The sequence below is a fragment of the Schistocerca cancellata genome, chromosome 7, assembly GCF_023864275.1.
Source record: "Schistocerca cancellata isolate TAMUIC-IGC-003103 chromosome 7, iqSchCanc2.1, whole genome shotgun sequence".
NCBI lineage: Eukaryota > Metazoa > Arthropoda > Insecta > Orthoptera > Acrididae > Schistocerca > Schistocerca cancellata.
The window spans coordinates 289,272,792-289,295,299 of record NC_064632.1 but is presented as its reverse complement, the minus strand read 5'-3'; the positions used below and the strand labels follow the sequence as shown (position 1 = coordinate 289,295,299).

The window sequence follows — 22,508 nt, the reverse complement described above, 5'->3', positions numbered from 1 at the left end:
CGGCCAGCGCAGAGACTGACAGATGACCCTCCACCTAAACTACCAAAGGTTTACCGACTACACAAATATATTTGTAGGGAAAGCCCTCTATTCCGCTCTCAGTCATGGATATTTTGATGATGATCGGAAAACCGCGTGAGTCCTGAAAAGAGTGTGTGTTTGCATGGGTCGTAGCAACATACGCAGAGCACACAATTTAATATCCTGGCAAAAAATGGCTCTGAGCACTATGGGACTCAACATCTTAGGTCATAAGTCCCCTAGAACTTAGAAATACGTAAACCTAACTAACCTAAGGACATCACACACACCCATGCCCGAGGCAGGATTCGAACCTGCGACCGTAGCAGTCCCGCGGTTCCGGACTGCAGCGCCAGAACCGCTAGACCACAGCGGCCGGCTTTAATTTTCTGGATGTACACCATTTGCAGTTAAAAACTTCGTCACACACCTGACCTAGAAGAGTGCGAGAGACAGAATTAGAGCTGTTAGTTCACCGAGAGAGGTGGCGCAGTGGTTAGCACACTGGACTCGCATTCGGAAGGACGGCGGTTCAATCCCGCGTCCGCCCATCCTGATTTACGCTTTCCGTGATTTTCTTAATTCGCTCCAAGCACATGCTGGGATGGTTCCCTTTAAAGGGCACGGCCGACTTCCTTCCCCGTCCTTCCCTAATCCGATGAGACCGATGACCTCGCAGTTTGGTCTCCTCCCACAAACTACCCTACCCTACTGCTGTTAGTTCTAGCCGCTAAAATGGACCTAATACTACAGATCAGGAATTCTAGTGATGCAAGCCAAAGCAGTGTCCCGTATCGCTACCATATGAACAACGAAGCAATCGTACGGCAGCGTTTACAAAGAGACCCAAAGAAGATTGTCTTTATTGGAGTGCCGCGACATCTTCTTTAGCGACGTGTCAAAGTTGTATCTTAAAATATACGTGTTGAATGTAGGTAACTGTGACAAGCGTTCGTTGAATGAGTAACATATTTGTGCTGTTCATGAAGGAGGGTGGTGCCAAATGAACTACATCTTTCAAATCGATCAAACGAAGCACCTTAGCTCTGTATGCACAACCGACTCTTCTAAACTTCGACTTGCTTTCATGTCAATAGACACTGAAGAGATGTTTGGAACTTCGCTCAAGATATTTGCCCCCTGTCAGGTGAACATTATCCTTTCGTCATTATCCGTCATCCCATTGTGAGCAAATGCTAACTGAGAAAACTTGTTCCGCAACCAGAATCAGAATCGCATGTCCTAGTCGGGCGTCACCGAGCTTTTGTACCCTGGCGATCCCAGTAATGTTGACGAGCAGTTGTTTACTTGTTTTTGAAATAGTACCTATAGACATTTTGTATCAGTGTGACAAATACATACACAGGTCATCCTCAGCAGCTCGGTGACATCCGTGATATCTCATACCTCCAACAAGCAAAATCGCATGAAAATTCCTTTATTTACACAAAACTGGATTCGACAGACTTTGCTGTCATCATCAGGTCCTCAAAATTTTTTGTTATAAAATGGTTCAAATGGCTCTGAGGACTATGGGACTTAACTGCTGTGGTCATCAGTCCCCTAGAACTTAGAACAACTTAAACCTAACTAACCTAAGGACATCACACACAGTCATGCCCGAGGAAGGTTTCAAACCTGCGACCGTAACGGTCACGCGGTTCCAGACTGTAGCGCCTTGAACCGCACGGCCACTCCGGCTGGCTTTTTGTTATAAGATGTGTTTATTTTCAGTCGACCTCAAGTCAAGTTTAGATGTAGGCCTAGACAGAATGTTGCACGCTATATAAAGACTTTACTTATGACAAACCTTTATACAATGTGCCACGTTTTACCTACATGACAACTGGACTTGAAGTATAACAAAAATTTTTGAAGACCTGAAGATGACAGCAAAATCTGTCGAAACCGGTTGTTCGTAAGTAAAGAAATATTTATGCGATCTCGGCCTAAGAATGTTTTTTGCCAGGTAAAGCAGATCGTTCCTTCTGATTTCTCAACATGAGAAAATTCAGATTGACGACGTAATTGTATTGGTTCATTTTCAACCAATGAGGACTCAGCACAGCTTCAAACTGGAAAGAAGCGCCTAGTCAAGTACGTACAGAAATGAGAGGACAGAGTGTCTTACCAGCTGGGTGAGCACGGAGTCAGGCACGTTGCGGGGGTTGTCGCAGAGGGCGGCTGCAGCGGAGTGCGAGAAGATGACTGGACTGCGGCTGACGTTGAGCACCGCCTGGACCGTGGCGGGCGCCGCGTGCGACAGGTCCACCACCACTCCCAGGCGGTTCAGCTCACGCACCACCACCTGCCCAACAGGCAGCACGCCAACACCTGTCACAGACGAGCTAGGTACCTCCGTGAGAGGAGTTCAAAACGATAAGCCCAAGCAAACAGGTCCACCACCTCCTTAACGCAGTTCAGCTTGTAACGCCGGAAATGCATATCCTTCTGTTTCCATCTATTGTACTATAGATTTTTCCTTATTTTGTTACCTGAAGATATGACATTTCTGTGTTTTTATATATTGTAATTGTTTTACTATATATATATATATATATATATATATATATATATATATATATATATATATGCATTTATGTCGATGTATAATTGGTTTGTTTTGTGAATACTATTTGTATTTTTACGCTGAGTCTTGCCTAGGGAAAACTATACTATCAAACGAATAAATCGATAGGTCGTGTGGAGAACCAAAGTGTTTAGGATCTTTGGTAGTGTTAACTCTGCCGCGTTGAGCGCGGGTGGCGCAGAGAGAGTCTGGCTGGAGAAGGGCGATGGGGCAGGTGTGTTGTGTGACGCTCCCGCGAGTTGCCGCGCTTTCCGGGTTTGGCAGCATGTAATTGCGCTCGACTTGCTATGATAGTTTCTAACACGGTGTAGCGGACGGGAAGCATTAGCTGGCGCACATCAAGAGCCCGTTTCGCTTGGTGACCGTGTCGAGAAGAAGGCACGCCAACATCCAGCTTCTGCAACAGCAACGGCCGACAACGAGTGACTGTCGCCACCTCCCCGATCGACGATTTCAAGCCTTCAATCAACCAACAAGGAAGACTAAAAGCACGTAAAGTTTTAGAACTGTATGGCAGGCCTCAGCTTTTCAAACTGTTAAATTTTTCTCACTAAATTACAGCAACGTACATGAACCTTTGCTGCTCATTGTCCCAATTGTATTATCAAGCAGGGACCCTTCCTTATCCGGAATGAACCCGAGTGTCGTTGAAATTCAGACGCCAGCATTAAAGTAATATCATTCCATTTCACTGCTTTAATTTCAAAGTTCAGTTACAGTATTCATAGCTGGCTACAATATTTAGAATACACAAACACAAATTAAAAGTGCGAGTTTTGTTACCATATTTTAGCTTACCTGTGACTGCAGCCCAGCTAGGTACGTACAAAATTTTACTATTGTTAATGGTTCAGAACCATTTAATTCAAGTTCAAAGTTAAATCTCTTATTTCTAAATTGCGTAGATTCAAGTAGCTTTTGAAATGATTGTTGAGGTAGCCCAAGACTAACCTTATCTTACTGAATTTCGTAGTGCTTAAGAAACAAAGCTCACTATTAATTTCAGTCACTAAATTAACTTTCAATTTTCCGGTTTTATTAATTCTTTTGCTACATTAAGTCAGAGTGTAGCGAAATTTATTACTTGTGACAAACATTCAGTTTTCACACAACACGTGTTGCCACGCTTTTAGTGCTAAATGTATGTGCAGTAATCTTTCATTTTCAGATATTATAGTAGTTGTTCATGGGACTGGCGACCGTAATTTTTCCCAAATCTCAAATATCTAATTAACGCCAATTAATTGTTAACGTAAGGACCGCACATTTACTTTCTTTATCAACTTTACTCCTTTTCAAAATTAATTTCCACCAGTTTCATTTGCATTTTTCCTTTTATTTAGATGTAACCCTTTCCTCCCTCTTTACCGACACATTTACTTCGGTGACGATTGCATTTCCCAAATTTCCATTAGGTACACGCGGTTTAATTTTTCACTGTCATTAAGGTCGATAAGAGAGTGGGAGGTTACAAGCTCATGCGCGTGCCACCACCTGACCACAGGCAGTAAGCTGACGCTTGTCACTGCCATCCCAGGTAATGCACCTAAAACGTACACAGCGCTGATTTCAAAACAAGAAGGCCAAGGAAACAGGTGCACTACCACATCCACCTGGTTAGGTTCGCACTCCATCATCTAGCAGACAGGCAGCACGCCACAATCTGTCACTGCCAAGCTACCACACCATGAGACCATCCCGCCGTCAGATGGTACGCAGCACTGGTTGTAAAAACGGGAAGTACAAGAAAACAGGACCACCACCACAACCAGGCAGTTCAGCTCGTGAACCACCATCTGGCCAACAAAGCATCTCGCCAACACCCATCACTGATACAATACATGCCAACGATGGAAAAACTTTTTTGCTGAAAATACCTTATTCTTATGTTTTTTACGGTGGGAAATCCAAATATGATACTTAAAAAACTGTATCACCCACCATTTATTCACATTTTACTCTAAATTTATTAAATTAACCGAATTTTTAAAGAATTTAACAGCTTTTATATAGTTAAAATAATGTAAAAAGGAGGTATAATGAATGTAGATGACGATGGTAGCACTACTTAAAAACATATACTGGCAAGAAAAGGTCGATTCTATTTTTATGTTAACAGATGGTGTTTTGTTTACTGTCAACCAAACCTCACATTCCCGTTTCCTGTACATGTGCTCAGACTAGTGTCTAATCGTGCTGACAGTTTTTGTTATTAGAATGCAATATCCTTTCTTTCCGGAGTGCTAGTTCTGCAAGATTCGCGGGAGAGCTTCTGTAAAGTTTGGAAGGTAGGAGGCGAGGTACTGGTAGAAGTAAAGCTGTGAGGACGGGGCGTGAGTCGTGCTTGGGTAGCTCAGTTGGTAGAGCACTTGCCCGCGAAAGGCAAAGGTCCCGAGTTCGAGTCTCAGTCCGGCACACAGTTTTAATCTGCCAGTTTTTGTTACATTTGAGGTGAATTTGTGATTAAAAACACCAATGAAAAATTACAGACTTTGTGAAAAAGCTTTATCTATCATAACTTGGATCTAAACTTGGTGATCGAGATAAATCTTGGGCGCCACATAAGGTATGTTATGTGTGTGTTGAAGATCTGAGAAAATGGTCCAATAAGGAGAATAAAGCCTTTAGATTTGCTGTTCCTATGATATCGGGGGAGCCATGAAATTATTGCGATGATTGCTACTTTTGTAATGTTGATATTACTGGCCATAATTCGAAAAACAAGAAGGTAATAAGCTACCCTAACCCTCCGTCCGCCATCCGACCAGTAGGGCATGGTGTAGATTTGCCGGTTCCTGAACCAGAAGTATTTTCTGATGTACCATATGATTCATATGAACTAGACGATGATGAAATCAATTGTAATACAGAAAGTCTAGAGTCCAAATTCTTCATTCAGGCTGAGCTTAATGGTTTGGTTAAGGATCTGGGCTTAACGAAAGGGAAAGCTGAATTGCTTGGCTCTAGGTTAAAAGAAAAGAGCTTATTGGCAGTTGGAACCATTATATATATGTATATCAAGAGAGAGCAGTAATTTTCCAATTTTTTTCATCAAGAAGGTGATTTAGTGTTCTGCTCAGACATTCCCGGTATGATGAATGAGTTTGGTATTGAATACAAAAAGGAAGACTGGAGGCTGTTTATTGATTCATCCAAAACTAGTTTAAAAGCTGTTTTATTACATAATGGTAACATGTATGCATCTATACCTGTTGGACATTCTATACATATGAAAGAATGCTATGAAAACCTAGAAATAGTGCTAAATAAAATAGTCTATTCCGCTCATGGTTGGATGATATGTGGCGATCTTAAAGTAATATGCATGCTCCTTGGTCAACAAGGTGGATTTACCAAATTTCCATGTTACTTGTGTGAAATGGACAGTAGGGCTAGGGATCAACACTGGTGCAGAAAGAACTGACCTGTGAGGGAGTCTTTAAGATCTGGTGAGAAGAACATTCTATGCGAAAACCTAGTAGACCCAAAAAATGTACTCCTACTACCTCTACATATAAAGTTAGGCGTAATGAAACAGTTTGTAAAGGCTTTGCCAAAGATAGACTATAACTATCTCTGCCAAAAGTTTCCACACCTTTCAGAAGCTAAACTACAAGAAGGCGTCTTTGTCGGACCTGACATTAGAAAATTGATGTTTGATGTTAACTTTGAATCCACAATGACCTTAAATGAGAAAGAAGCATGGGTATCATTCAACCAAGTTGCTACAAAGTTCTTAGGACATGAAAAAGTCCCAGAATATGCTAGGGAGGAGCAAGGAGAGCGTTTTCACAATGGCATTGAAGTGATGGATAAACGCTACCAACATCGGTGGAACACAAACATGATGGGATACTACTGTTGGGCACTTCACCGAGAAGTTCAGGAGGCAACTCATCATAGAAAAAGCTACACGAGAAGCTTAAAAAAAAAAAAAAAAAAAAAAAAAAAAAAAAAAAAGTGAAACCTCTATTTACACATATCATTTTTTTAAGTAGCTTACTCTAAATACAAACCATGCTTATGTTGTAACAATCGTTCCATTAATTTCCACGTTTAGCGTATTGCAAAGGATTTTTGTGGTATGTAATAAAAAGCATATTGCTAGAAAACTATGGGTGATACAAGAAAACTAAGGCTAGATTTGGATTCAGCTCATAGAAATCGGACACGGAGCTGGACGGGGTGTACCCAGTACTCGTCGTCCTGACGATTGCAGCGAGTGAACGCCGTTGACGGTTGGGCTAAGGGCGCCTGCGTTTCCCTGCAGCGCTGACAGTCGGTACCGGCGAGTTTAGTAGGCAAGGAGCGTCTGTTGTCGCGTGCAACCAGGTAAGACGTGCATCAGTCAATGTTGGCGTGCTAAATACCGGGTGATCGAAAAGTCAGTATAAATTTGAAAACTTAATAAACCACGGAATAATGTAGATAGAGAGGTAAAAATTGACACACATGCTTGGAATGACATGGGGTTTTATTAGAACCAAAAAAAAAAAAAAACCAAAGACGCGTGAAAGATTTCTTGCGCGCGTAGTTTGGTGATGATAGTGTGCTCAACCGCCACTTTCGCCATGCTTGGCCTCCCAGGTCCCGAGACCTCAGTCCGTGCGATTATTGGCTTTGGGGTTACCTGAAGCCGCAAGTGTACCGTGATCGACCAACATCTCTAGCGGTGCTGAAAGACAACATCCGACGCCAATGCCTCACCATAGCTCCGGACATGCTTTACAGTGCTGTTCACAAAATTATTCCTCGACTGCAGCTATTGTTGAGGACTGATAGTGGACATATTGAGCATTTCCTGTCAATAACATCATCCTTGCTTTGTATTACTTTGTTATGCTAATTATTGCTATTATAATCAGATGAAGCGCCATCTGTATTTTTTTTTGTTATAATAAAACCCAATGTCATTCAAAGCATGTGTGTCGATTTGTACCTCTCTATCTACATTATTCCGTGATTTATTCAGTTTTCAAATTTATACTGACTTTTTGATCACCCGGTACATCGAGATGTATTCGACACGAACAGCAAAACAGTACGATCCGGTGCCTACCTGGATTCCTGAAGCTATTGCCTTCCTTGACATTTTGTTTGAAAATATCGATGATGATTGTTTAGTAAGTATTATACTTAAAGAGTGTTAGTAGTGCCCGGTGTGAGCTGGCCAGGAATTTAGTTTCTTCATGCCTGTCGGTGACCACTTTGTGGCTGTGTGTCTCAATCTGAAGGTTTCTGTTTGCGCCAAGCTAGAATTTTGCATTTCCAATCTAGTACTTACAATCGTAGTTTGTTATTATTAAGTATTTCATAATACAGATTGTAATTTCTGGTTGTTGTAGACGTTATGGCCCTTCCTGGGTTGAGTTATTGGATTTCTCCTTTAGCCAAAGTTGTGTGCGTTCAGCCTGAAGTACGCACATGTGGGTCATGTGTGTGTGCTTGCTTGTATTTGCACACTCTCTTTCTCTGTGTTGAGAAGACCTTCTCGTTATAGATGTACAGTTTAACCAGCCATCTGCCATTGGTGGTTACGGTGTCCAGGGCCCTAATGAAAGTATATAATGATTTTTTTAATCTTGTAGGAATTGTTATGTAATTATTCTTTTAACTGACCTTGTACATTGCTTCTTGTTATTCCTGGGAAGGTTAACTTGCAGTGTTACGAGCGAGCCGCTTCCATAATGAAATTTAAATTGTTGAATTTCAATTGCCCGTTTAAATAATACAATGTATGTTAATTTTTTAACGAACTCGATTTGCTTGTTGTCCTGTGGTATATATTGACAGCTTTCTATCGGCAGCGGTTGACGCGTTGTTGTTCTGCTGGTCCGGGGCAACGCGTGTTGTCGGATTAGGGATTAATTGACTCAGTAATTCTGTTACTTTAAATGGTTAAAATGGCTCTGAGCACTACAGGACTTAACTTCTGAGGTCATTAGTTCCCTAGAACTTAGAACTACTTAAACCTAACTAATCTAAGGACATCACACTCGTCCATGCCCGCGGCAGGATTCGAACCTGCGACCGTAGCGGTCGCGCGGTTCCAGGCTGTAGCGTCTAGAACCGCTCAGCCACCCCGGACGGCTAATTCTGTTATTTGTTCTGCTTCGGCGTCCTTCCCGTCATCGCACGAAGCCTAAGTCCTGGCAGGTCACACGCAATACTGAGGATCTCCCATTCCAGCCTCAAGTTGAGTAGTTTGTTGTTATTCTTTTGGTGTTCTGCCACGGCGGGTGTGTTGTCGGATTAGGAAGTAATTGGCTCAGTAATTCTGATATTGTAAGGCCCTTTTGAGTGTGTGATGAAAATCGTTGGGCAAACTGAGCACTGAGTTTCCTTTACAAAATTAAGGGTCAACTGTCATTATCATTTTATTTGTGTTTTAGGAGCTCGGTAGCTTACGTGAGTATTTAAAGTGATTCATGTGGGACAGGCTTCTCTCCTGTCAGTGAAGTGATAATGTTGCTTCAGTTTTAAATGCAGCTTGGCCGTATCTTTTCTATATGAGAGCGGAGTAATCAGGGATATGTACGCTTTTTGACATTTATTATTTAATGTTTGTCCAACTTATATTCAAGTCCTGTTGTTTAGTTAGCCCACAGTTGTGATCTAGTTGCGCGGACACACTGCCGCAACAGATTTATTTAATTAATAATTGTTTGTAGTCGGTCCACCATTTGTGTTGCACACTGACATTTTTGAGTACTATTGGTAATTTTATGTATAATGCAAATGCCTTATAGGTTTTTAATTTCATTTAAAAATCTTAACTATTTGTACGTATTTCACAAGAAGCTTGGTGACTGTCGATTGACTCATGACTTAATTATTACTGAATAAAAATATGTGTTTAGGAATGATAAATGACGCATCAGGTTGGGCCAACCATCCACGTGTTGTCCTTGAATTAATCCCGATTCTTGTTCTTAGTCTTACTTTCATCCTGCATTATCGGCTGCGTCACTTCAATCGCCACCAATGGCGCAATTCTGTATAGTGACACACGGAACCTATCAACACCATCACCCCAACGGCAAATGCCTCATAAAGACAACCAGTCTAGACATCTGATCATCGAGGTCTGAGTGAACCATGTCACACTTTCATGTGCGTACACCAACCTATTCGGGTACTGACAGCGTGGTATCGAGATATTTCGATGTGTCTGTGATGCCTAGGTGATAAGGACTCCTGAAAGTTGGCGCAATACTCAATATTTAGTCATGCTAAGGTCTTATATGAATTTTCCTTGCACTAAGCTATTTCAGGAACCTTCGAATAAATTCCAATCATTCACTAGCCCTACTTATTTCAATCCTTATGAATTGCCCCACTTTATGCGTCTTAGTGTTACCCCTCAATATTTAAATTATGTAACGTTTATGACGCATTCGCTACTAATGTCGGATTTTGTCGCGTTGTTCTTCACTGCTATAGCTGTTTAATTTCAGTCAAATAAACCTGCCATTCATTGTACCTGGACAAAATTTGTGCAAAAGCAGCACTCCGTCTTCAGGAAACAGGTGGCCCATCGGGACCATCCAACGGCCACGTCATCCTCAGATGAGAATGCGGACAGCAGGGGCGTGTGGTCAGCACACCGCTCTCCCGGTCGTTATGATGGTTTTCTTTGACTGGAGCCGTCACTATTAGGTCGAGTAGCTCCGCAGTTGGCATCACGAGGCTGAGTGCATCCCAGAAAATGGCAACAGCGCATGGCGGCCAGGATGGTCACCCATCCAAGTGTCGGCCACAACCGACAGCGCTTAACTTCGGTCATCTGACGGGAACTGGTGCATCCACTGCGGCAAGGCCATTGAAAATTTGTGGGAGGCTCTCTTCGTTTCTTTACGATCGTCCAGAGACGATATTTCGCTGTAGATAACAGTTTTGTTAGTGAACAAATGCTGTTACCTGCATTAGCGGCCCGAACGCTGTGGCCGAACTGTTCTAGGCGCTTCAATCCGGAACCGCGCTGTTGCTACGGTCGCAGGTTCGAATCCTGCCTCGGGCATGGATGTGTGTGATGTCCTTAGGTTGGTTAGGTTTAAGTAGTTCCAAGTCTAGGGGACTGATGACCTCATGTTAAATCCCATCGTGCTTAGAGCCATTTGAACCATTTTTGCATTAGCGGTAGACCATCCCATGACCTCATGGTACCAGTTTAACCCAATCTACGGCGTTCCAAGGCAAGCACTATGCACTTTTAAGGGGTCACTAATATTTCATTCCGATGATATTATGTGCTACACTTACTCGACATCGTCGAGCAAATGTAGTGTTTCAGTGAAGTGCTTAAAACACATCTAAATGGAACAGTACGTGCACTTGACAGAGCCAAACTTGGACGTGCTACATTATTACTGGCATATCCGCAATGCAGTAATGCCACACTCTATTAGGTATATGAAAACCGATGAATAACTTTCAGATATTGCCGCATTTGTATAAACTAACATCAACATTTATATAAGTAAAAATGTGAATTTTCACTTTTCCAAAATCTTAAATCGTGGAAAGTTCTTCACCAGTTGCTTTAATATTTTGACACAATGGTTCATTCTAAAACGCTCGTGTTTTGTATACCTACCACAGCATCACATATGATACATAAAGTTATATGTAATAAGTATAGGGAAATTGTGTATAAAAGTGTTGTTCGTTCGTTTAAAATTTTTGATCTACGTATGTTCCTTACCGATTGCTACGAAATTATGACAAAATATCGCATTCGAATACGAACGTTTTTATATACCTGTTTTCGAAAAAAGTAAATACATAAAATATAAAGAGGAACATTAACAAAAATCTCGATTAGTTCTTGACGTTGTTGTTGTTGTTATGGTCTTCAGTCCTGAGACTGGTTTGATACAGCTCTCCATGCTACTCTATCCTGTGCAAGCCTCCTCATCTCCCAGTATCTACTGCAACCCACATCATTCTGAATCTGCTTAGTGTATTCATCTCTTGGTCTCCCTCTACGATTTTTACCCTCCACACTGCCCTCCAATGCTAAATTTGTGATCCCTTGATGCCTCAAAACATGTCCTACCAACCGATCCCTTCTTCTAGTCAAGTTGTGCCACAAACTTCTCTTCTCCCCAATCCTATTCAATACCTCCTCATTAGTTACGTGATCTACCCACCTAATCTTCAGCATTCTTCTGTAGCACCACATTTCGAAAGCTTCTATTCTCTTCTCGTCCAAACTAGTTATCGTCCATGTTTCACTTCCATACATGGCTACACTCCATACAAATACCTTCAGAAATGACTTCCTGACACTTAAATCTATACTCGATGTTAACAAATTCCTCTTCTTGAGAAACGCTTTCCTTGCCATTGCCAGTCTACATTTTATATCCTCTCTACTTCGACCATCATCGGTTATTTTACTCCCTAAATAGCAAAACTCCTTTACTACTTTACGTGTCTCATTTCCTAATCTAATTCCCTCAGCATCACCAGACTTAATTTGACTACATTCCATTATCCTCGTTTTGCCTTTGTTGATGTTCATCTTATATCCTCCTTTCAAGACACTGTCCATTCCGTTCAACTGCTCTTCCAAGTCCTTTGCTGTCTCTGACAGAATTACAATGTCATCGGCGAACCTCAAAGTTTTTACTTCTTCTCCATGAATTTTAATACCTACTCCGAATTTTTCTTTTGTTTCCTTTCCTGCTTGCTCAATATACAGATTGAATAACATCGGGGAGAGGCTACAACCCTGTCTTACTCCTTTCCCAACCACTGCTTCCCTTTCATGCCCCTCGACTCTTATAACTGCCATCTGGTTTCTGTACAAACTGTAAATAGCCTTTCGGTCCCTGTATTTTACCCCTGCCACCTTCAGAATTTGAAAGAGAGTATTCCAGTTAACATTGTCAAAAGCTTTCTCTAAGTCTACAAATGCTAGAAACGTAGGTTTGCCTTTTCTTAATCTTTCTTCTAAGATAAGTCGTAAGGTCAGTATTGCCTCACGTGTTCCAACATTTCTACGGAATCCAAACTGATCTTCCCCGAGGTCGGCTTCTACCAGTTTTTCCATTCGTCTGTAAAGAATTCGCGTTAGTATTTTGCAGCTGTGACTTATTAAACTGATAGTTCGGTAATTTTCACATCTGTCAACACCTGCTTTCTTTGGGATTGGAATTATTATATTCTTCTTGAAGTCTGAGGGTATTCCTCCTGTCTCATACATCGTGCTCACCAGATGGTAGAGTTTTGTCATGACTGGCTCTCCCGAGGCCATCAGTAGTTCAAATGGAATGTTGTCTACTCCCGGGGCCTTGTTTCGACTCAGGTCTTTCAGTGCTCTGTCAAACTCTTCACGCAGTATCTTATCTCCCATTTCGTCTTCATCTACATCCTCTTCCATTTCCATAATATTGTCCTCAAGTACATCGCCCTTGTATAAACCCTCTATACACTCCTTCCACCTTTCTGCCTTCCCTTCTTTGCTTAGAACTGGGTTGCCATCTGAGCTCTTGATATTCATACAAGTGGTTCTCTTCTCTCTAAAGGTCTCTTTAATTTTCCTGTAGGCAGTATCTATCTTACCCCTAGTGAGACAAGCCTCTACATCCTTACATTTGTCCTCTAGCCATCCCTGCTGAGCCATTTTGCACTTCCTGTCGATCTCATTTTTGAGACGTTTGTATTCCTTTTTGCCTGCTTCATTTACTGCATTTTTGTATTTCCTCCTTTCATCAGTTAAATTCAATATTTCTTCTGTTACCTAAGGGTTTCTACTAGCCCTCCTGTTTTTACCTGCTTGATACTCTGCTGCCTTCACTATTTCATCCCTCAGAGCTACCCATTCTTCTTCTACTGTATTTCTTTCTCCCATTCCTGTCAATTGTTCCTTTATGCTCTCCCTGAAACTCTCTACAACCTCTGGTTTAGTCAGTTTATCTGGGCCCCATCCCCTTAAATTCCCACCTTTTTGCAGTTTCTTCAGTTTCAATCTGCAGTTCATAACCAATAGATTGTGGTCAGAATCCACATCTGCCCCAGGAAATGTCTTACAATTTAAAACCTGGTTCCTAAATCTCTGTCTTACCATTATATAATCTATCTGACACCTTTTAGTATCTCCAGGATTCTTCCAGGTATACAACCTTCTTTTATGATTCTTGAACCAAGTGTTGGCTATGATTAAGTTATGCTCTGTGCAAAATTCTACAAGGCGGCTTCCTCTTTCATTCCTTCCCCCCAATCCATATTCACCTACTATGTTTCCTTCACTCCCTTTTCCTACTTACGAATTCCAGTCACCCATGACTATTAAATTTTCGTCTCCCTTCACTACCTGAATAATTTCTTTTATCTCGTCATACATTTCATCTATTTCTTCATCATCTGCAGAGGTAGTTGGCATATAAACTTGTACTACTGTAGTAGGCATGGACTTTCTGTCTATCTTGGCCACAATAATGCGTTCACTATGCTGTTTGTAGTAGCTAACCCGCACTCCTATTTTTTATTCATTATTAAACCTACTCCTGCATTACCCCTATTTGATTTTGTATTTATAACCCTGTAATCACCTGACCAAAAGTCTTGTTCCTCCTGCCACCGAACTTCACTAATTCCCACTATATCTAACTTTAACCTATCCATTTCCCTTTTTAAATTTTCTAACCTACCTGCCCGATTAAGGGATCTGACATTCCACGCTCCGATCCGTAGAACGCCAGTTTTCTTTCTCCTGATAACGACGTCCTCCTGAGTAGTCCCCGCCCGGAGATCCGAATGGGGGACTATTTTACCTCCGGAATATTTTACCCAAGAGGACGCCATCATCATTTAATCATACAGTAGAGCTGCATGTCCTCGGGAAAAATTACGGCTGTAGTTTCCCCTTGCTTTCAGCCGTTCGCAGTACCAGCACAGCAAGGCCGATTTGGTTAATGTTACAAGGCCAGATCAGTCAATCATCCAGACTGTTGCCCCTGCAACTACTGAAAAGGCTGCTGCCCCTCTTCAGGAACCACATGTATGTCTGGCCTCTCAACAGATACCCCTCCGTTGTGGTTGCACCTACGTAACGGCCATCTGTATCGCTGAGGCACGCAAGCCTCCCCACCAACGGCAAGGTCCATGGTTCATGGGGGGAGGAGTTCTTGACGTATATACTTTAAATTTTGACACAAAACTCTAACGAACATTCGGACCGACACAGGCTGCATATTTTAGCATACGAGGGTCGTTCGATAAGTAATTCCCCATAATTTTTTTAAAAAGCCATTGATATACATTAACAAACGTCCTCGTTGGTGCTTCAATGTTTGTGCTGTGCGCCGGTGAAGTTTCGAACCCTTCTTGAAGATGGCAGAGCCGTAGTACAGCGTCAAAATGGCTTCTACATACGACTCACGATACAAGCAGCGTGCTGTTATTTTATTCTTGTGTGCAGAGAAAGATACCGTGATGAACATCCATAAACGTTTGTATGCAATGTATGGCGATGCTGCAGTTGATAGGAGTGCAGTTGAGCGATGAGTAAAGAAAATTACAGCCTCTGGAAATGCAGAAACAGAGCTCCACTGTAAGCCACGTTCGGGCGTCCTGTCAGAGCCACTGCTCCAGACATCCTTAATCCTGTGGGTGCCATTATTCGTGCCAACCGGAGCATCACAAAACAACAATAGGCTCTACAGTCATCGGTCAGCATTGGAAGTGCGTCTGTAATGATTGAGACTCTCAGATATTCAAAGAGGTGCTCACGATGGGTTCCACAAATGCTCACAGCTGACCACAAGATTCAAAGAAAGGCCATTTCTTCTGAATTGTTGGAATGTTTCGAGACCGACGGAGAGGCCTTTCTGTCGCGGATCGTTACGGGGGACGTAAGCTGGGTGCACCACTTTGCGCCTGAAACAAAAACGCAGTCGACCCTACAGTCCTGGCCTGGACCTTCGGACTTCCATCTCTTTGGGCCGCTTAGAGATTCTCTACGGGGAACACACTTTGAAGATGACTAGAGTGTCAGTCATGCAGTGAAATCATGGCTACGCGTACAGGACAGGAGCTTTCACCTGCAAGGAATACATGCTCCTCCACAACGTTGGTGTAAGGCCATAGAACGTGATGGACACTGCAAAAATGGGGGGCATGAACAAGACATGTTGATATATGTTGTCACCAAATTCTGACTCTTAACAATAAATATGTTCTGAGAAAAAGCAGTGGGACATTACTTATTGAACGACCCTCGTATATGACACTTAAATACATGTATATATAAAATGTATTATAGTGAAACTTTGTAAGCATACAGGAAAGTGGTATTAATGGTTTATTGGCTTATCATTAGCGTAATGCTAAAGAATCTGAGTTTGTAATAACAATAACCAGGCTCAAGGTCAGACAGAATGGGTAGAAGGAATGGAACAAAGGAAACAGAAAGAGGACGAACATAGAGAGGAGGTAACAGACGGCGGAGTGATGGAGTGGAAGAAGATGGACCGGGAAAGGGGGGAGGAGGTGGTGGACAGAGAGGGAAGGAGAAAGGGATCAGAAGGAGATAGAGAGAAGGGAGGAGAAGTTCGAAAGAAGAATGGGGAGGTGATGATAGAGAGTGAGGAGGGTAGGCGGAGGTGATGGACAGAGAGGGGGAGGAGGAGATGGACAAAGTGGGGGGGGGGGGGAAGGAGACTAGTACGCACAACCAATTCCCATATATGTTAGAAACATGTGCTTTCTGGTTTCTTCCTTTTTGATTTCAGCAGACTGAGCCACAGTATTGCGTGGCCGGGGTACAGCTAGATGCCAAATAAACCATCACTTATGACCCTTGTCAATGTGGTGCCCTCATAAGTGCCAGCCTCAAGGTATCTTGTCATCATCGACTTGTACTTTAGATTCGTTATCGGTTGAACAACGTAGCACAGAATCAGAAGAGCAGACTTACTTCGAGGAGCCTCCCATACCGTGGACAGAGACAATACATTAGGTTAGTTTAGATTCCGTTTCCGTTCCATAGACCCAAAAATGAGATGATTCTCGTGGGTGTGGAACAAGTCAGATAGTATAACATAAAAAAACAAAGAATATCTGAATATAACATTCATTATCCTGACCATTTGTCAGGATATTGTCAAAATAGTTGAATATTGTCAAAATAGTTAAATAGCAGTAAACTGTAAGCGGAATTACTACTCTGTCAGAATGGAGCAATGGAACATAGTTATATGATTTCAATAAATTTTTCATACACAAAATACCTAATCTTGACTGTTGTGACCAAGTGCTGTCAAAACTGAAATCTAACAGACGTTTTTACTTAAGATGGATTCCCTGTTAAGATATTCATCTATAGAGCAAAAGGACCGCCTTTCGAAAAATCTTTCAAACTCTGTATGCACTGTGCTTTATCTAAAATGAATGTTTTTTATGGTTGGTGGCAATTTATTGAAAATGTGTGCTCCAGAGCATTGGACCCCTTTCTGCGCCAAGGTAAGTGATTGTGGGTCTTTATATATATTGTTCTTATTCTTAGTACTGATACTATATATTGAACTATTGGCTGGAAAAAACAGATTTATTACTTCCAACAAATTTCGTTCACTAACATCGACGTAACGATATGTCAAAAGGCTTAATACCCTCCTTTTGCAGCGGAGGCCGCTTCTAGACGTGCAGGGAGAGAGCCATTGAAGTTACCGAAAGGACCGACAGGGATTTGAAGCCATGCCGACCCCAGTTCTGTGACCAGCTCCAATTAGTTTCTCGGTTCAGGATCAATGGTGCGAACTTCCCAAACGTAGCAGTTGCACAGATTCTGGATTGGGGTTAATTCCAGGGAGTCTTGTGGTCAGGGAACTGCGGTAAACTCATCCTGATGCTTTTCGAACAGCCGGTCGCTGTGGCCGAGCGGTTCTAGGCGCTTCAGTCCGGAACCGCGCTGTTGCTACGGTCGCAGGTTCTAATCCTGCCTCGGGCACGAATGTGTGTGATTTCCTTAGGTTAGTTAGGTTTAGGTAGTTCTAAGTCTGAGGGACTGATGGCCTCAGATGTTAAGTCCCATAGTGCTCAGAGCCATTTGAACGATTTTTGAGCTCCTCGAACCATGCACGTACACTGCGAGCTGTGTGACACGTTGGATTGCCCTGTTGGTAGATGTTATCGTACCGAGGAAAAATAAATTGCATGTAGGAGTGGACAAGATCCACAAGGATAGAGGCATACTTGTGTTGGTATGTTACGCCTTCCAAAATGAAATCGCCCAGGGAATCCCCTCCGGCACGGACGCTTCCGTCGATTGCTACAGGGTGTTTCCTTTCTGACGTCTGACGCCGTACACGTCAACAGCCATCCAACAGATGGAGCATAAAACGTCATTCATCTCAAAATGCCGTCTGTCGCCACTCAATGGACGTCCAATTGCGGTTTTAACCAGGGTGGTATTCGAACAGTTTACAAACTTAGCCGTTTCGGAAACGCTTCCACCGTTGTCCCGGAAACCAATGATTATGCCGTTTTGGAAGTCATGTAAATGTCTGCAGACTGTTTAAGAAAAGCAGTAGATGGAAGCCCACTCATTATATAGGAATAGCTACGTTGTCGAGTGCATTGAAAATTCTAGAAAAGAGCGACGATAGAGAACTATCATAGAACCGCAGCTGGAAGAGGAGAGAATGGCATCAGAAGTAGCAGATCCACTGTGCATTTTCAGTGCCGGCATGCTGATGGAAAAATACTGGCAGGAAGATAAGAACCTGTTGACTGTGTTCCTACTTGTAAAAAAACAGTTTACAAACTTAGCCGTTTCGGAAACGCTTCCACCGTTGTCCCGGAAACCAATGATTATGCCGTTTTGGAAGTCATGTAAATGTCTGCAGACTGTTTAAGAAAAGCAGTAGATGGAAGCCCACTCATTATATAGGAATAGCTATGTTGTCGAGTGCATTGAAAATTCTAGAAAAGAGCGACGATAGAGAACTATCATAGAACCGCAGCTGGAAGAGGAGAGAATGACATCAGAAGTAGCAGATCCACTGTGCATTTTCAGAGCCGGCATGCTGATGGAAAAATATTGGCAGGAAGATAAGAACCTGTTGACTGTGTTCCTACTTGTAAAAAAAGACGCATGATAATGTTTCGAGAAGCAAGGTCTGGGGGTGTCTGTCGAGACGGAATGTACATGAAGGACTGGTAAAGGAAACCGAGATGATACACATGGACTGTACTACGCGTGTAAGTTTTAGAGGGGCGATCTTCAGGGCCTCAGACGAAAAATGGAGTTGGAAATCATTACACTGAATCTATTACTGTTCGTCACTGCTGCAGATGATATAATAAATAACATTATGAAAGGTCTTGGTGAACGTAAGCAGTTGCCTTTGGTAATGAAACTATGATCTGGTTTGATACAGAAGACTGTACTCAACATGTAGAAATTCCACGTCCGGAAATAGAGACTCCACGACAGCGAGATCAAGACAGCGGTCATGGCATTCTAAGTGATTGACATGACGCAAGTGTGAAAGTAGGAGAGCGTCAGGTAGAGTTTGTTGACACTTTCCTTTACCTCAGAGGTACGGTGTCGGTGATAACTTAATTAAACAGAACACTACCATCAAATAGCAAGAGGGTTCTGAATATTGCCAACCAGTAACAACTCTTATGGGACCGTATGATTCAACAAATATCAATATCAGTGACGTCCAACAGCTCTTTTGTGCCAATAGTCACCTATGGTATCGAAGTATGAGCCCTCGAGAAGAGAGAGTCAAGACCAGGCCGCAGAAACGCATTTTAAACGGAACCTGCACATCCAGGCTACAGTGTCACGGCCTGTAATGAGGATAGAGCCTACAGTAATAGCTCGAATAAATGTGGAAAGAGAGGTGGATGGGGAACATCCTGTAGGAAGAACCAGAAGCCGTTGGTTGGATGCAAGGGGCATTCAGTACGTAACGCTACACATTTTTTTCTGAAAGCAACTTGGTTTTTTTCAGTATTCCAGCACACCATATTATTCCCCACTCATTTGCCTACAAAATCCTATTTTTCAACATAAATTCCATTCAGTACAACGGTCTTACGCTACCTTACTGGGAGGGTTTGTCATCCACGTACTGCTTCCCGCGGAGTACATCCTTCATTGGGACAAACAAATGCCGGCCGGTGTGGCCGAGCGGTTCTAGGCGCTTCAGCCTGGAACCGCGCGACCTCTACGGTCGCAAGTTCGAATCCTTCCTCGGGTATGGATGTGTGTGATGTCCTTAGGTTAGTTAGGTTTAAGTAGGGGACTGATGACCTCATATGTTAAGTCCCATAATGCTCAGAGCCATTTGAACCATTTGACAAACAAATGGAAATCTGACGATGCGACACCCGCGCTGCAATGTGGATGAGGAAGAAGAGTCCAATTAAGTTTATCGAGATCATTTCCGGTGGGCAGACGTGTGTGAGGCCTTGTGTTGTCATGGAGGAGGAGAAGTTCGTTTGCATTTTTGTGGCTACGAACACTGTCGCTTCTCAGTTTCCAGAGGGCAGCACTATACACATCCGAGTTGATCATTGCACCATGAGTGAGCCCATCAAACAGCATAACACCTTCAGAATCCCAGAAAGCCATCGCCAAGACATTACCTGCTGACAGTGCGGCTTTGAACTTTTTGTTCGAAGGAGAGGTTGTGTGGAGCAACTCCACGGATTGTCAATTTGTTTCCGGTCCGAAGTGATGAACCCAAGTGTCATCGTCTGTGATGATGTTTCATAAAAAATTGTCGCGATTATCTTTGGCAACGCGCAAGTAATTCCTCGCAGATTGTCAATAGTTGCTCTTTATGGTTTTCTTTTAGGTGGCGACGAACGAAAAAAAAGGGTTCAAATGGCTCTGAGCACTGAGGGACTTAACGTCTGAGGTCATCAGTCCCCTAGAACTTAGAACCACTTAAACGTAAATAACCTAAGGACATCACAGATATCCATGCCCGAGGCAGGATTTGAACCTGCGACCGTAGCGGTCGCGCGGCTCCAGACTGAAGCGCCTAGAAACGCTCGGCCACTGCGGCCGGCGGTGACGAACGCAACCGCCACACACTCCTTTGAGTACCCTGGTGGACGAATGTGTCAGCACTAACAAGACTGAAGTCCGGTTGTGGAGCGAGGTGTTTGACTTTGATCCGTCGGTCATCTCAAATGAGAGTGCCTCCACGTTCCAACATTGCAGGCGTCTCAGATGTGCGCGGCTGACCGACACACGGGAGATCGGGCAGCTTCGCGCAACCCTGTTAGGATTACGACGACTCACCGTTTGTTTGTTCACTGCCACGTCTCCATAGACATTCTGCAAAAGCTCTTGAATATCTACAGTGCTCTGGTTTTCCACCGAAGGAAACTGAATGACACCTCTGTGCTTGGAAGGCACCTCCTTTACAGACGCCACTTTGAAGGTTACGTATAGCACTGCCACCTGTCGGAACTTCATGAGACTGTAGGGGTTGGAGCGGGAATATTCCACGATATCCGACAATAAATTCCGAAATTTTTCAACTGAAATTCTCCGAGAAAAAAAGTGTTGCATTACTTATTGAGCTCTCCTCGTTCAATGAAGGACGACCTCGTCGACAGGAAAAGGACAGTGGATAATGTTTTCTGTCTGAGAAGTTGTACCTGGACACTATAAATGTAAGAAGCTCATTAACAGCAGCGTAGTAAGTGGAGCTATACAGTGCTGATTTTATTTTGTTTCATTAGTTCGAGCTGGGTTACTTCCCTTGTCAAAAGGTTATAATTTCCACCCTGAAAGTAGCGGCAGACACAACGCGAGTGCTACATTCCCGTATAGGGTTTAATTCTGCAGACGCGGAACAATTTTGCGGGAAGACCGGCAGGCGTGTCGCGCAGAGCTGTTCCGCAGCGCCGGCTCGCTTAGCCCCGCGTTTCCGCTGTTGGCGCGCCGACCACTTGCTGCCGCCTAATTTGTAGGTCTGCGGTTGCGGTCGGCCGCCGCCTTATTAAATAACAAGTGCTCCAGATTAAGCCGTTCCGGTCACGCGGTCGGTCCTTTTAATTAATTCACAACTGCTGGTCGCGCCTCGCCAACTGCGGAACCCACTCCGCCAGCGTGCGGCCCCAGACGCACTGCGACGAAATTACACGGCCAGGAGCAGGACCGGACTCCCCTGCGCACTTCGTATCTTTATTTCCGCCCAAACCTTTTTTTTCCTCTGACTTTCCGTCTCACCACAGGTTTATGAGCAGAAATGGCGCTCGGGCAGGAACATCGTGTACTGCAGTGCGAAAGCAGAAGGTGGAGAAAGAGGCGGAGCGAGAGAGAGAGAGAGAGGGAGGGAGAGAGAGAGAGAGAGAGAGATAGTTGCGGGAGAAGGAAGGAAGACAAAGACGGTGTAATAAAGGAACGCGACCTTAATCTGAGCTGAGGGCCGCCAAGCTTCAGCATAGTTCGCATGCTCTGGCAATATCGCGCGCGCTTAGCGACAATACGCGAGCAGAGACTGGTGGACGAAAATGTAGCGACAAACTTTAGGGAGGAATGGTCGAACGCTGGAGATCAGCCTGCATCACCACACAATGAGATCTAGCGTAAAGGCAGACTCTTTAGCGACAAATATGCCTGCGTAAGTTTCAATATTAAAACCTGGCGTCATAACTTCTCTTACAATTATAAAACAATGTAACTCATTCCCTTTCTACCTTTCGTTTGTTAAAGGTATATGTATTTCTTTCATAACCTTATAGATTGTTATTACCTGAAGATTTACTAATGTACAGCATTACACAATACACTTTCATGCCAGTGTTCCACATCGAAATACTTCAATGTAGGACAAATAGATAACGTGACGAGGTAAAACTTTTTCATTGCACGTTTTAATACAAATATTCTCACTCCAACTCCACAATCATGAGA

The 22,508-nt window shown here is 43.2% G+C and overlaps 1 protein-coding gene across 1 annotated transcript in view; it reads right to left on the bottom strand.

The window, feature by feature from the left end:
• The window catches only part of LOC126092242 (dipeptidase 1-like), a 704,929-nt gene that overhangs the window by 209,261 nt on the left and 473,160 nt on the right, over positions 1–22,508 (bottom strand). The window contains exon 9 of the mRNA XM_049907748.1: positions 2,153–2,329. Coding sequence (XP_049763705.1) covers positions 2,153–2,329 — 177 coding nt within the window. The remainder of the gene's footprint in view (positions 1–2,152; positions 2,330–22,508) is intronic.